Genomic DNA, 13866 nt, shown 5'->3' with positions numbered 1-13866 from the left:
TGTCAAAGGTGCTTCCACCAAGTATTAACTCAGGGGGGTGAACACTTATCCAACCAGGATATTGTAGTTTTGTATTTTTTATTAATTTTCTGAAAATTGTAGAATTTGTTTTTTATTTCAAAGTTGTGTGTTACGATGTGTAAATAAAAGGGGGGAAAGTCTGATTTAAAGCAATTTAATTCCAGACTATAAGGCAACAAATGGTGAACATTTTGAAAGGGGGTGTAGACTTTCTATGGGCACTGTATGCTACTCAGTTGTGTGCTACATATGGAAGAAGAGGTGTATAAAACAGCTCAAACACTGGCTTTCATCAATGTCAATAGTCTTGATTCATCAATCTCATTAAGAAATATCCAGGCAATTTTAAAAGCTGCTCATCCCATAACTAATACTTGGCATCTGATAATTATGTCAAATGCCACCAACACCATTCTCAAACACTCCTGTATCCCCCTACCCCCTTTCCCCCCAAAAGACCAAGGAGCAAAAATACAAATGAGCAGGATAAATAGGAAATAGTCAGCCAATGCTCACTGGCAATGTCTTACCACTCACTTGTCCCCTCTCCCACCCCTTATCGAAATAAACATAAACGCGTGCTTTAATAAAAGTGCAACTGGGGCTGGTTAACCCTCATTAAATAGATAAACGCGGTCAACTTTCCTTGGGTGTTAAAACTTAACCAGCGTCGACTTTGATCATCTATTTCATTAAACGTAGCATTGCTGTCACTTCGACATTCAAATTTTGGTGCTTGAAGGTTAATAAAAGAAGGAAAATTTAAATCGAGCAAAAATGCAAACTCTCCAGCTCTGAATCCATTTCTCAAGGCAGATAGATGTAAATGGCTATATTCTGCTACAATTATGTGGCTTGTGAATGAAGGTACTGTAGCAAAATATATGTGGGGCACCTTTCTCACCACCCACAATATTTTACAAGGGTGTCTCCATCTTAAATACAGACGGAGTTGTGTCCAATGGCATCCTCACGGTATGCTTGAGAATGGCACGAGGATTAGGGCCGAGGAAATCGATCTGGCTTTGCCGAACTGGTCCCTTCTCACCGTGGCTGCCTGACCCATGTACGCCCAGTACAACTTTACCAAGTTTGGGGTTTGTCACTATTCCATTTCGTTTATGTGACACATGCTGCGAGACCAGACGAGTTTTGATTACGGAATGGGTGGGGGGCTTCCGAGGTGGGGAGGTTGCAGGCGGTGAGGCGGGAGGTGAAGTGTGCTGTGAGGCTGACAAAGAAGCTTGGCTGCGACTACGTGGCAATGAGTGTTGGGCAATCTGCGCTGCAAAGCCCAAAGCATCAAATGGCACTGTTTGTGCTGTGCCCCCTGAAAGGCTCGTGGACAACGACGAAGTTGTTGTTTGCCTAGAGGCGTTAGAACTAGACTGCAATGTTTGAACACCGCTTCCTGGAATGGAACCTGGAATACTACTGCTGCCTAATTTTCCCTTGGCAATATGGCCCTGCTGCTCAGGACATGATGTGTCAAAACCTTTCCGATGGTAAAATACACCCCCGCCACCACTATCCGAGCTTGTCGAGGTTAATGTTGATGAAGGGGTTTTGGTGGCTTGAGCTGTATTATTTGTTGGTGGAAGAGCCAATAATGCAGCTGATCCAATTGAACTGGTGGTTGCAGTATTAAGTCCAATGACTGAGTGTATCTCCGCAGTCCATTTTGAAGAACCACCTGCTGCTGTTTCCAACATTCGAACAATTTTCAAATGCCCACCCCTTGCTGCCACCCTGGTGGGCGTCCTTCCGAGAGCATCTGCCCGTTCCGGTGTGGCTCCATGGGCAAGCAGCAGCCTGACTACCTCGACGTGTCCTTCCTGGGCAGCTACAGCTAATGGTGTAGCGCCCTGACTGCAAGCCTGGTCAGCAGTGGCTCCTGCTGAGAGAAGGAGGGAAACCAGATCAACATGTCCTCGCCAAGCTGCTGACTGCAGGGGTGTTCGATTCTCTTTGTCTGGTGCATCTGGGTTTGCTCCTTTGGCTAAAAGTAGCGCTGCCATGTCTCGATGGCCCATCCAACAGGCTGCATGTAAAGCAGTTCGTCCATCCGCATCTCTGCCATCTACTTCTGCTCTTCGATCTAACAGAAGATTGGCCATGGGCATTTTATCAGTAAGAGCGAGAAGGTAGAGAGTGGGACGGCCATCTGAATCCTAGGGATAGAAGGTGGGTGGAAGGACAGGCGTGGGTCTATATAAAGAGGGGTAGAGGTGAAAAATGAAATATGCAAGCTGAAAATTGGTTCACCAAGGACAATATGAGAAAGTGTAACATACCTTGGCATTGACATCTGCTCCATGATCAAGCAAGACCTCGACACCATCACGGTGATTTTCCAGAGCAGCTACCCGCAGTGGGCTACGACCATCAAATCCAGGCCTGTCAACAGCTGCCCCTTTGTGGAGCAGTAGACGGACACATGTTGCATGACCTTCCAGTGCAGCTAGGACAAGAGGACCGCGCCCAACATTGTCCCTTTCATCTGGACAAGCACTGTGGTCTAAAAGCACTTCACATGCGTCTTTATGGCCACCAGCAGCTGCATGATGCAAAGGTGTCCACCCGAGATCATCTCTATGGCTCTCATCTAAACCTCGGTCAAGAAGGAGGCGGACAACTGAAGCTGACCCACCTGCTGCTGCCACTCCAAGTGCCGTACGCCCCTCTCCATCGATGGCATCCACCGCTGCCCCCCAGAAAAGCAATGTCGAGACTGCCTTCGCTCGGCCAGCTGCAGAGGCAGCAAGGAGGGGTGTTCTATGGGCTCCATCCACGAGATCAGCATCTGCTCCTCCCTCAAGCAGTAGCTCAACAATGTCTGCCCGTCCCTCGTAAGCTGCTACAATGAGAGGGGTGAGCCCATCTGAGTCTCGACTGTTCACCATGGCTCTTCGCTCAAGCAGCAGAGCAGTCACAGCAGCATGTCCACGTGAAGCCGGGACGCAGAGTGCAGCTACAGCCAAAGCTGTTCGTCCATCTGAATCGGCATGGTTAATATTTGCCCCCCTTTCTAACAGGTGCCTGGCAATTTCTGCGTGACCCATATACGCTGCAGCAAGGAGTGGTGTTCGACCTGCTAAGTCTTCTTTGTCTGCCTTGGCTCCTTTGTCAAGCAAGTCAACAACAATACCCTCGTGGCCACCCCAAGCTGCTGCTCGTAAAGCTGTGCGTCCTTCCAAATCTGGCCTGTCTACCTCGGCCCCAGCTGCAAGTAGTGCTGCCACTGTTTCTCTGTGCCCACCCCATGCAGCTGAACGTAAGGGTGTCCATCCTTCAGCATCCACTCTATCTACTTCGGCTCCAAGACGGAGAAGGAGTGGGACAACACCAAGATGTCCGTGACGTGCTGCCAGGTTCAGTGGTGTCCGGCCGCAATTATCCACTACTTCTATATCAGCTCCAAGTGATGCCAGGACAGCCACCTTATCAGAATCACCATTGGCTGCTGATACGGCGAGTAAAGTTCGTCTTTCATCATCACGTTGATCTAGAGATTCCCTAAGGGTATCTCTTGCTGGATTTTCAGTTGCATGTCTTGATTTCAGAGTCTTTTCATTTTCATGTCGTGTTGCCAACCTTTGAAGTTCAGATTGTGAGCAACAGTCAAATGGCTTGGCACGCCAAGTAACACACAGTGCTAACTGCACAGGTGGTAACCTTAAATTGGCATGAGCAAGGTGGTGTGCCAAGTCGTGTGAGTCTTGAGGTGAAAGATCCCCCCCGGACCGACAAAGTTGTGCAACAGCAAGCATCGCATGACCTTCTGCGGATGAGCAAAGGTACCGCTGTGTACAGTGTTTGACATCCAAAAGCCATGCTGCAAAGCTGGAATGAAAAAGGACCAAACGACATGGTGAAGACGATGTTGAGGCTTCCTTTGGAGTTTCAACAGGTATCAAAATCCGTGAAAGTACTGCCAAACGCCGTTCAAAGTCATCTGCAGAGATATTCGAATTTCGAGCCATAATAGCAAATTGCAATTCTGTTGCAGAGAGTGGGCGACGAGCAGCAAGGGCAGCATTGAGTAGTGGTTGCAACCTGGCAAAGCCGCGACGGGCAAACACCCTTTGGCAAAGCCATAGGTAAAGGCCATTGAGCGTGCCTGGAATTTCCCTGACTTCCCTGAGTGATGCTGATCCTTCCGCAGCCCCGTCAAGGACTCGCTCAAGGTACAGGAAGCATCCGTCACTTTTGATGTGTAGGTGATTCAGCATCTGGGCTGTCTGCGGGGTCAGCTGCCGACGCAGTGCTGCCGAGATATCCAAACGTGCTAGAATGTAGCGTTGTACATCTTTAAGCACAGCTGAGCGCCTCAGATCATCCAGAATGACACGGCGATAGCCTAAAACAAAGAGAGATGGAACACTAAATTCGTGCATTGCAGATGGGAAGTGTTTCGGCAGCCTGGCCCCATTATTACCACAACCAAGCATCAATTGCATTCCAAGTCTGCAGTATTTTTGCAATTAAACTGCTCAAAATGAAAAGTTTTTTTTTTGATGATCATAATAATAATAATGTTAACCTCTTCCCATTATAAAGTTCAACTGGCGCACTCTCTTTCGAACGTCCAACCTGTGTTCGATTCTTGACCCAGCTAGAAACTACCACCCCAGTGTTTCGCCGGCAGGGCAATGCTGTGCACGCCATCCTTTGGGAGGACGTTGAGCAGGACGACGTGTATGCTCACACTGATCGTTGGTGGATGGCTGCTTTCACGAAGCGTGGGTAAGTGATCTCTGGCATCGAATAAAGTACAAACTTCTGTGATAACAGACTGCTGGGCACGCAAGGACAAACCACCCAACACATCCCTTGCCAAGAGACTGATTCAGCGACACCGACGCTCTGTCACGAGCATGGTAGAGTGATAATGATTGTTTGATCTGTCATCCAACATTTTTTTTTTAACTTGAAAAATAACTTTGGTAGAAAAAAAGAGACGGGGCTTCTACAATTTGTTTTGGCAAGACTAACAAATTTAAATAATTTATTTCAGAAAGTACTGTTCCTCTTTTTCCCCACCTGTGGAATCAACTAACACATTAATTCTCTTCAATCTCATTCTTCCCTCCAGTTTTTCATGACAGCTGTTCACTACCAGCTCAGATCATCCACCATCCAAAACCAGGACGTTTCCTACCCCCGTTAACACTCACACCCTCAAGCCGACCCCCTCAAAAATGTGCAGTTTTTCCCTCCTGAAGAGTTTGCTTCTGTATTCATATTGTCCACCCCATGTGTCCTCTCCTATTCCTCATTCCTCCCAACACCCATTATTTATCGAAGTCTCCCTCTATTGTGTCCTTCAACCCTGCTGTTGGTGTTTCTTCCCTCTCTCTCTGTACTGTTCCTTTTGTTCTGATGTGTCCTGATCCATTCAGTATCCATGCTCTTCCATGAGCCTTACCTACACTGTATATACAAAAAAATCATCACATTAACCAAATTAACCTTGTACAAAGTCAAACATTCTGTTTTTACCTCCGACACCAAAGGTGGACAGGGGTTATGTTTTCACCCCTGTCTGTCTGTGAGCAGGATATCTCAAAGTTATGGGTGGATTCAACCGAAATTTGGTGGACAGGTTGGTTGTGTGACAATGACGACTCGATTCGATTGTGGTGAAGATCCAGATCCGGATACAATATTTTAAAGTGATTCTTCACCATTGATATATGGGGCCAACAACGATAGAGCACGATATCTCACATCATAATTATCTTGTGATACATCACAAGTTACAGACGGATTATAACAAAACTCAAAACTTGGTGGATCAGTTGGTCAGGTGACCAGAACAAGCGATTAGATTTTGGTTCAGGTCCGAATCCAGATCGATACAAAATGTAAACTGTTCAGCCTGCCGAAGGTATACACTCTACCAGGTACTGTCCTAGTTATACTTGTGTTGCAAAGATGGTTTTTTTCTGGTCCATCACTACCCCAACATCAGGATGCTCACTCTGTCCATTCTTCGTCCTAATGCTGTTTTACAATTTATCTACCCGCTTTTTACTTCCAAAGGGATTTGGGGAAGGTGGGGTTAATGGCCTAGGTCGTGGTGGCACTGACAGAGCTGCATTTTTATACTTAATATTGTCACTACAATTTGAATTAAACAATCACATTGTATTTGTTGTCTGTTCGATCCCATTCTTCCCTCCAGGGCTTTGAGACAGCTGCTCACTACTACCTCAGGGCACCCACCCCCCACCTTCCTCATTATCTCTTCTACCCCAAATGACCCTATTCCCAAACACTCCCTATCCCAGGTTATTGTGATTTCCCCCTATCCCTCACCTCTTTTTGTTTGTTATTTTTGGATTGATTTGTTCCTTTTCTGTTTCATCCCCGCTTTCCCCTTCCTCGTGTTCCATTCAGCTTGTGTGCAGCTTGTTCACCCCCCCCCCCCCCCCATGTGTCCTTCTCCCCCTCCCCTTGATCTCACTCTCAATTCGACTCGGCTGTTGGTGTTTCCCCCATTCCATCTTGTTTCCTGATCCGTTGTGCTTTAGCTTTTCCATGAGGCTCAATCATGTATAAATTTTATTAGCCGCTTGTATTAGGCTACAGACTTACTGATTGATCAAGCCTCTCATTTGAAATAGTTTGGAATCCCTCCTCCACTCCACAAATGGTTGGCCTCATACTCCCCTCCACCCATTCCCCTCCCCACCCATGGTCCCCAGCTGACAGCTGCCATGAAACACAAGCCAAAGAGTCACCATCTTTCGGAACTAAAATTCCTCTCAAGGCTCAATATCCGTGAATGTACGCACGCCACACTACATGTCGCACGCATTGCTCTTCCGAATACCAAGTCTGCCTTGCTCCCCTACAAATACCTTCACCAAAGCAGTATTTGCAGCAAGTCGACCGGTCACCCCGGTTGTTTTCAGATGCAATCTGGCTGGTTTGGACTCACTAAAATTTTGCTTGTAATTGCTTGGATGCAGCACACCCATCCCACCCGATGCGACACCTTGTGATCGGCTGCTGTTCATTGTAGCACATGAAGTAGCACGTTGCTTTAATTTGCAGCTACTGTACACTATGTGCAGGTCCTGTGGCTCGGAAAGAGCTGACAGTGTGAAAGCTGAAAGAGGTAAGAGGAAGGGGGTGGAGTAAGAAGAACAAGAGTATACAAGTATGATTTGGGTGAGGGGTTGGAGGTTGGGTGCAGTGGCGATAGAAATGGGAAAAGGAGGAAGAAAAATGTCAGTGACAAAAGCAGGCAAGAGGAAGTACTCGGTTACAAAAACGTGTGGGGTGGGGGGAGGGGTGACGGGGAGAAGTTGAAATGATAGAAAATATGCCAGAGGGAGGAGGAATTGTTAAGAGGAGGAAGGGGACCGAGGGGGTGGAGGGAGCGGATGGAAAAGTGCGAGCTAGAGCTAACCCATATGTTTGTGGAATTTTTCTTCCAATCGTGGCCAAATTCACATGCAGCACCCGGGAACTCAAGTTGAGTTTCATTCTGGTATGGAGGCCCACTAAAGCTCCCACCGACACGACCAACAACAGATGATGGGTCAAATTTTTCGATTTGTTTGCGGTCGGTCGACCACCAGCGAACCGAAATATTAACTTTATGATACATGAAGTTTCTGGCGGTATTACTCGGTGCTCAGGTCATTGGCAAGTCCTTGTGAAGCTTTTCTACCCTTTGCCAGGAGGATTGAATAACAACTGTTAAATTCATTATCATGTGGCCTGTCACACACTGGCTTTGATGATAAAATACATTCTGAAGGATTATCGTTTTCTCTCTATTGTAGGAACAGCGTCGACATCACATAAAATGATTCGGCTATAGCAGAAGCTGGAAATACTGCAGGCATTTTTCTCACATTTCAAATGTTGGCGATGGAAGAACAACCTTTTTTTTTTAATCATAGCTCCTTTCACAAAGGAATGTTTTGCCACAAGGTGGAAAATAAGAAGAAGAGGAGGAAAACATATTCTCCAGTGGATCACTATGATGATGCAGGATGTAAACTACCTTTCACGTACTGGGTGCTGCATCTCAGAGCAAACAGCCCTTCAAATAAGACATTAAGTCTCGTCAGCTATATACTTATTGTATATGCAAAAAATAACCAACCTGTGCACTGGTGGTTAAAAGATGCTCCGTAGCATCAATATACAAGTTACACTGGCGAGAAGTCACTGGCATGCTATTGCAAATCTGCGTGCTTCCCGCCTAAAGAAAAGTTGAAAGATGGCAAAAGGTTCCACCAGGATTGACCCAATATCAAAGTTTGAGTTAATATTTGCATCCCGTTTTGACCTCTGTGACCCCAAGTCTCTACCACCGGGGGCATGAACTAGGGATCAAATCCAAAAAAGAATTCATTTTAAAATGTTTTTAAACGGGCCCGTAATTGCATTTTTTGGTATTTGACCTTTTGACCCTACTCCAGGGGGTGGGGCCAAAATGTTTCTGCTCTAGCTTCTTGTCACATGTGTTGATCATAACTTCCAGGTTTGGTGAATTTCTGCATAACCGTTTAGGAGGAGATAGCATGATGGACGGACAGGCAGACACAGTGACGGACGGAGCCGATTACAATATCCCCTGGATTTTTTTTTTTTTCAAAAACATGGCACGAGTGTTAAAAACCACCTAATAGAAGGTGTTTCAACATTGCACTAACACTGACTCGCATCATTACTTGGACAAATGCTGCACCAAACATGCCAATTACAATTGCATCTTACAATAATTATCGTGCGGAGGAGGAATACACCTCTGCAAAGTCTGCTTAAGAGTGGAAATATGTAAACATTTAAAATACCCTCATGGAATATGTAGTAGAACAGAACTGAAGTTTCAAATCTTACATGTAACATCAGTCGTTAACGTGAACTTCGGAGACGACTCCATCATTCAGAAAATGGGGAAACACAGAAACTTCTAATGCCTGAAAGTGGTACACTTCATGATGGTATCTTTTCTCTTTGAGGTCTGTAAGATTGTTCCCTTCATTGACTAGTACAAAGTAAAATTTGTACTTCAATGTGTTGGGTCGGCAGACATGGAGTCTGAAAACTCGGAATATGGAATTTAAGAGGAAAAAGGAGTAGGGGGTAGGGGGGGGGGGGGAAATGTTGTTTTAGACTATCACAATTAACAAATGAGACATCCTATCAATCCCGCACCTCCCCCTGACTATGACTACACACACCTACACTCATACAGAGCCCAGAACAGCCATCTCCTCCACCTTCTTTAAAGAAGTTAGAGATGCATGGCCATTTATCTGCTACTATTTTGCTCATGAACATTCAAATGTCGATTCTAGGTAGGTGAAGTTATTACAAACCCAATAGTGATTCCAAACTAGCTTTTGGTCTGGCTGGACTTCACATTGCAACAATCTTCTCAATCATGGAAATAAACTTTTGCTCGGTTATAAAGGAAATGCAAGTTTCACACATGGGGATGCACCAAAAACCAAAGTAAAACAAGCGTTACGCTTAGGTCCCCCGTCGGTGAAGTGATGCGAGTTGACAAAGTGGAAGACGCAAGGCGGCCATCTTGGATTTTGACGTGGCGACCCAATTTTCAATAGCGTTCTTCCTTATGCCTCGATACACCCACACACCAGATTAGAAGTTGGTACTTCGCTTTTTTTTCAAGATATTCCGCTCACAAGGTTCAGACATATAGGGCGGCGGCCATCTTGGATTTTGACGTGGCGACCCAATTTTCAACAGGGTTCTTCCTTATGCCTAGATACACCCACACACCAGATCATAAGTTGGTACTTCGCTTATTTTTCAAGATATTCCGCTCACAAGGTTCAGACATACATGGCATCAGACATACATGGCGGTGGCCATCTTGGATTTTGACGTGGTGACCCAATTCTCAATAGCGTTCTTCCTTGTGCCTAGATACACCCACACACCAGATTAGAAGTTGGTACTTCGCTTATTTTTCAAGATATTCATCTCACAAGGTTCAGACATACATGGCGGTGGCCATCTTGGATTTTGACGTGGCGACCCAATTTTCAATAACGTTCTTCCTTATGCCGAGATACACCCACACACCAGATTAGAAGTTGGTACTTCGCTTATTTTTCAAAATATTCAGCTCACAAGGTTCAGACATACATAGCGGCGGCGATCTTGGATTTTGACGTGGCGACCCAATTTTCAATAGCGTTCTTCCTTGTGCCTAGATACACCCACACACCAAATTAGAAGTTGGTACTTTGCTTATTTTTCAAGATATTCAGCTCACAAGGTTCAGACATACATGGCGGCGGCCATCTTGGATTTTGACGTGGCGACCCAATTTTCAAAAGCGTTCTTACTTGTGCCGAGATACACACACACACCAGATTAGAAGTTGGTACTTCGCTTATTTTTCAAGATATTCAGCTCACAAGGTTCAGACATACATGGCATCAGACATACATGGCGGCGGCCATCTTGGATTTTGACGTGGGTTGCACCCACACACTAAATTTGAATGCGGTCCTTCGCTTACGCCCGCACGCACGCACGCCCGCACGCACGCACGGACGGACACACAGACGGAGGGGAAAACCATAGTCCCCATTTCGCTCCGCGGTGCGACGGGGGACAATAAACATAGGGGCAATACCCCCAGCGCTCACCTGGTAGAATAAACAGTATACTTCACTGACTAAAGGTATATTAAACCAATTTCAATGCTTGCTAGAAGACAGGGCAGCATGTAGAATCATACCAACATAACCATAAGACTTCAAACAAACCAAAAAAATACCTATTTTGGGGGCAACACCTCCCCCTGCCCCCTCCCACCCCGTGTACCTCCTCAGACCGCAATTTTTCCAATGCCTTGAACAAACATTGGTACATCACGGATGATAAAGGTTGTGGTGAAGTTTCATCGAAATTGTGTTTGTAGGTTCTGAGAAAAAAGAAAATTCCTATTTTGGGGGGGCAAGACCCCCCCCCCCCCCCCCCATAGACCACGTTAGACCCGATTTTTAAATGCCAGGAACAAACTTTGGTACAACACGGGTGATTACGGTTGTGGTCAAGTTTCATCAGAATTGCATGTGTAGTTTTTGAGAAGAAAGCAAATACCTATTTTGGGGGGGGTGGGAGCGGGAGGGGGGGGTGTCAAACCTGGACCTATTTTGACCCCCCGTAGATCCCCTCAGACTTCGATTTTTTAATGTCGTGAACAAACTTTAGTCACAGCATAACAAATATAATTTGTGCCAAATTTGGTCGCAATCCCATCAGCGGTTTCGGAGAAGTCGTTTCAAGTGTTTACGGAATCGGACGATGCGCCATCGCATAAGCTCCCGTGAACTTCGTTCCAGGTGAGCTAATAAAAATAAAATAATAAAGTAAAATAAACGAAAAAATGATAATAAAATATACGCACCGCTAAAAAGTCGAGTGAGGCGCCGACTTTTTCTTTGGGCAGAAACAACGAGCAGCAGCCACGGAGGGAGTTTGTCTTGTTGCCGAGCAAGCAATTCCGCGATTGTGAGACTCAAGCCTTCAGCTCTTGACTCTTCTTCGGCCCCAGGCTCCTCATCACCTTGCCGTTCATTCTGTGGACCTCCATTGGCTCCCAACAGGCTGTCTGCTGGTTCTCCTTCATCGATGGAGTCAACAACCAGAAGCAGGCAGTGGGGTGGTGAGTCAAGAGAGAGCAGAGGTTGAAAGAACCCTCTGTGAGGCAAACAAAACAGCATTGATTAAATGTTTCTGCATTAGAAACAAGGAACAAAACCACCACCACCAGATAAAACATACAAACAAACAAACAAAAAAAATGATAATGAGCTCCTTTGTTTCCATTTTCCAACCGAACCGAAGAAAAAAATCCTGCTCGACCCTAATACATTTTTAGAAACAGATAAAAACGTTAGTCAGGTGATTTCCCCCGATCGGAGCATCCCCAGCCTTGTGGTGCAGCTATAAAATGGTGGGCACGCTTGTGTGTCATGAGAACGTGAAGTTTCTTTGATCAATCTCCAACGGTCGGTGAAGGCTTCAAAACGGGAGTTTATTCAGAATAACCAAACATCCTCCCGTCGTCCATATTCTCTCCTTCCCACGTATAACCCCAAGAGAGAATCTCCGTGAAGGTTCTTCCTTCCACAAGCATCCAGTTTTCCTGGGGCTTCTGAGCCCGGAAGTAAAGGAGAAAATTCTCGCACCTCGGTGATCATGCTATACAGGTCAAAGGCTAACCCCAATGTTAACCTGTTGCCCTTTGTCACAAAACAACGTTTTGGAATGCATAACTCACCTCACGGAGACCAAAACTATTCACAGAGACGATGATTAAATAATCTATTCTGTACTTGGACAAATGATTAGTGTCCACTCTGAGTCTGGGAAGTAGGTGGTTCAAACCGTGGCCAAGTCACACCAAAGACTTTTTTAAAAATGGTATTTGCTGCTTCCTTGCTTGATGCTTAGCATCGGCCAAAGGATGGAGAACGGCCAAATAATGCTGGGGAGGCAATGGCAAACCACCCAGTATAACACTTGCTAAGAAAATGCTTCGGCAGCACCAATGCTCCATAAAGAGCATGGAACATCAAAATTTAAAAAAATACTTTGACAGTAAAACAACCCACAAATGGCCCACATACAGAACGATCATGCACACAAAATCTGGGCAAGACAGGGTGCAGGACATGTGCAACGAGCAGCAGGACATGCTGCGAGCTCAGCTAGCTGCACAACCTCACCAAAAGTCTCACCTGCCTCTACCATGAACCCTCACAAATCCCCGAGAGCATGCCCCCTCATCCGTCTCCCCCGCCCCTGAGGTATCCACATTGGCCCTCCTCACCAATAATAGGCCACCCCACGCCAACCGACAGTGTCGCGCCCTACTAAAAGCTGCGGCCACTGAAAAGCTCAGCCAATTGCGTGTGTGCCTCATTTCTTATTAGGGGCAGCCATGGTGGAGGGTCGGACCTTCTTCCTCTTCCTCAGAGCACGATGGGAGGGGAGGATTTGGCCAGGTGTCACGGCATGGACAGTGAAATGTCAAAGCGTCTCTCTCTGGAGCATTTTTTACACCACCTTATTTAACACGTTACATTAGTTCTTCATGCCTGTTGTTTGTGTCCTTTATGACGTCCTTAAAAAACCGTAACTTTCCTGTTTGGAATGATTTTCAATTTTGTTGGACAGGCAGACAAAGTAAAAAAAAATTAAAAAATCGCACCTGTGTCCGAAGGAAGCCGTTCAGTTTAGCATTTTAAATAAGAAATAGGCAAAGCCTAGAAATGAACGAAACACATTAGAATTACCCTTTAGAACCCCTTAGAATTATCGTTGAAGACCCTGCAGAACTACCCTTTATAATTACCCTTTATAACCCACTAGAATTACCCTTGAGAACCCTTTAGAGTTATCCTTTAGAACCCTATAGAGTTACCCTTTAGAACCCTTTAGAGTTACCCTTTAGAACCCTTCAGCTCTAGAATTACATTTTAGAACCCCTTAGAATTACCCTTTAAGACCCTGCAGAATTACTTTTTAGAACCCTTTATAATTACCCTTTAGAACCCACTAGAATTACCCTTTAGAACCCTTCAGAGTTACGCTTTAGACCGTTTAGTTACCCTTTAGAACCCTTTAGAGTTACCCTTTAGAACACTTCAGCTCTAGAATTACATTTTAGAACCCCTTTGAATTACACTTTAGAACCCTTTAGAATTCAACACGATGGGTTAGAAAGGTTTTTCATTTTTGCCGGACGGATGGACGGATTGGAAGGAAGGACATATTCAAATATTGAAGCGGCTTCACCACTTCAAAATGATCTCGATCCTCTCTGTGCAA

General features: G+C 45.6%; 1 protein-coding gene across 2 annotated transcripts in view; it reads right to left on the bottom strand.

Annotated features, from left to right (window-relative positions):
• Window positions 1–308: 308 nt before the first annotated feature.
• The window catches only part of ANKRD50 (ankyrin repeat domain 50), a 34409-nt gene continuing 20851 nt past the window's right edge, over window positions 309–13866 (bottom strand). For both annotated transcript variants that reach the window (XM_068116097.2, XM_078775351.1), the window contains 3 exons: window positions 11438–11730; window positions 2316–4381; window positions 309–2192 (listed from right to left, as the gene is read on the bottom strand). In XM_068116097.2, the coding sequence (XP_067972198.1) occupies window positions 939–2192; window positions 2316–4381; window positions 11438–11730 (3613 nt within the window). In that variant the 3' untranslated portion in view covers window positions 309–938. The remainder of the gene's footprint in view (window positions 2193–2315; window positions 4382–11437; window positions 11731–13866) is intronic.

This window comes from Myxine glutinosa, chromosome 1, assembly GCF_964187855.1.
Source record: "Myxine glutinosa chromosome 1, kmMyxGlut1.1, whole genome shotgun sequence".
Taxonomy (NCBI): Eukaryota; Metazoa; Chordata; class Myxini; order Myxiniformes; family Myxinidae; genus Myxine; species Myxine glutinosa.
Note: the sequence above shows the minus strand (reverse complement) of the source record. Positions and strands in the feature narration are given on the sequence as shown.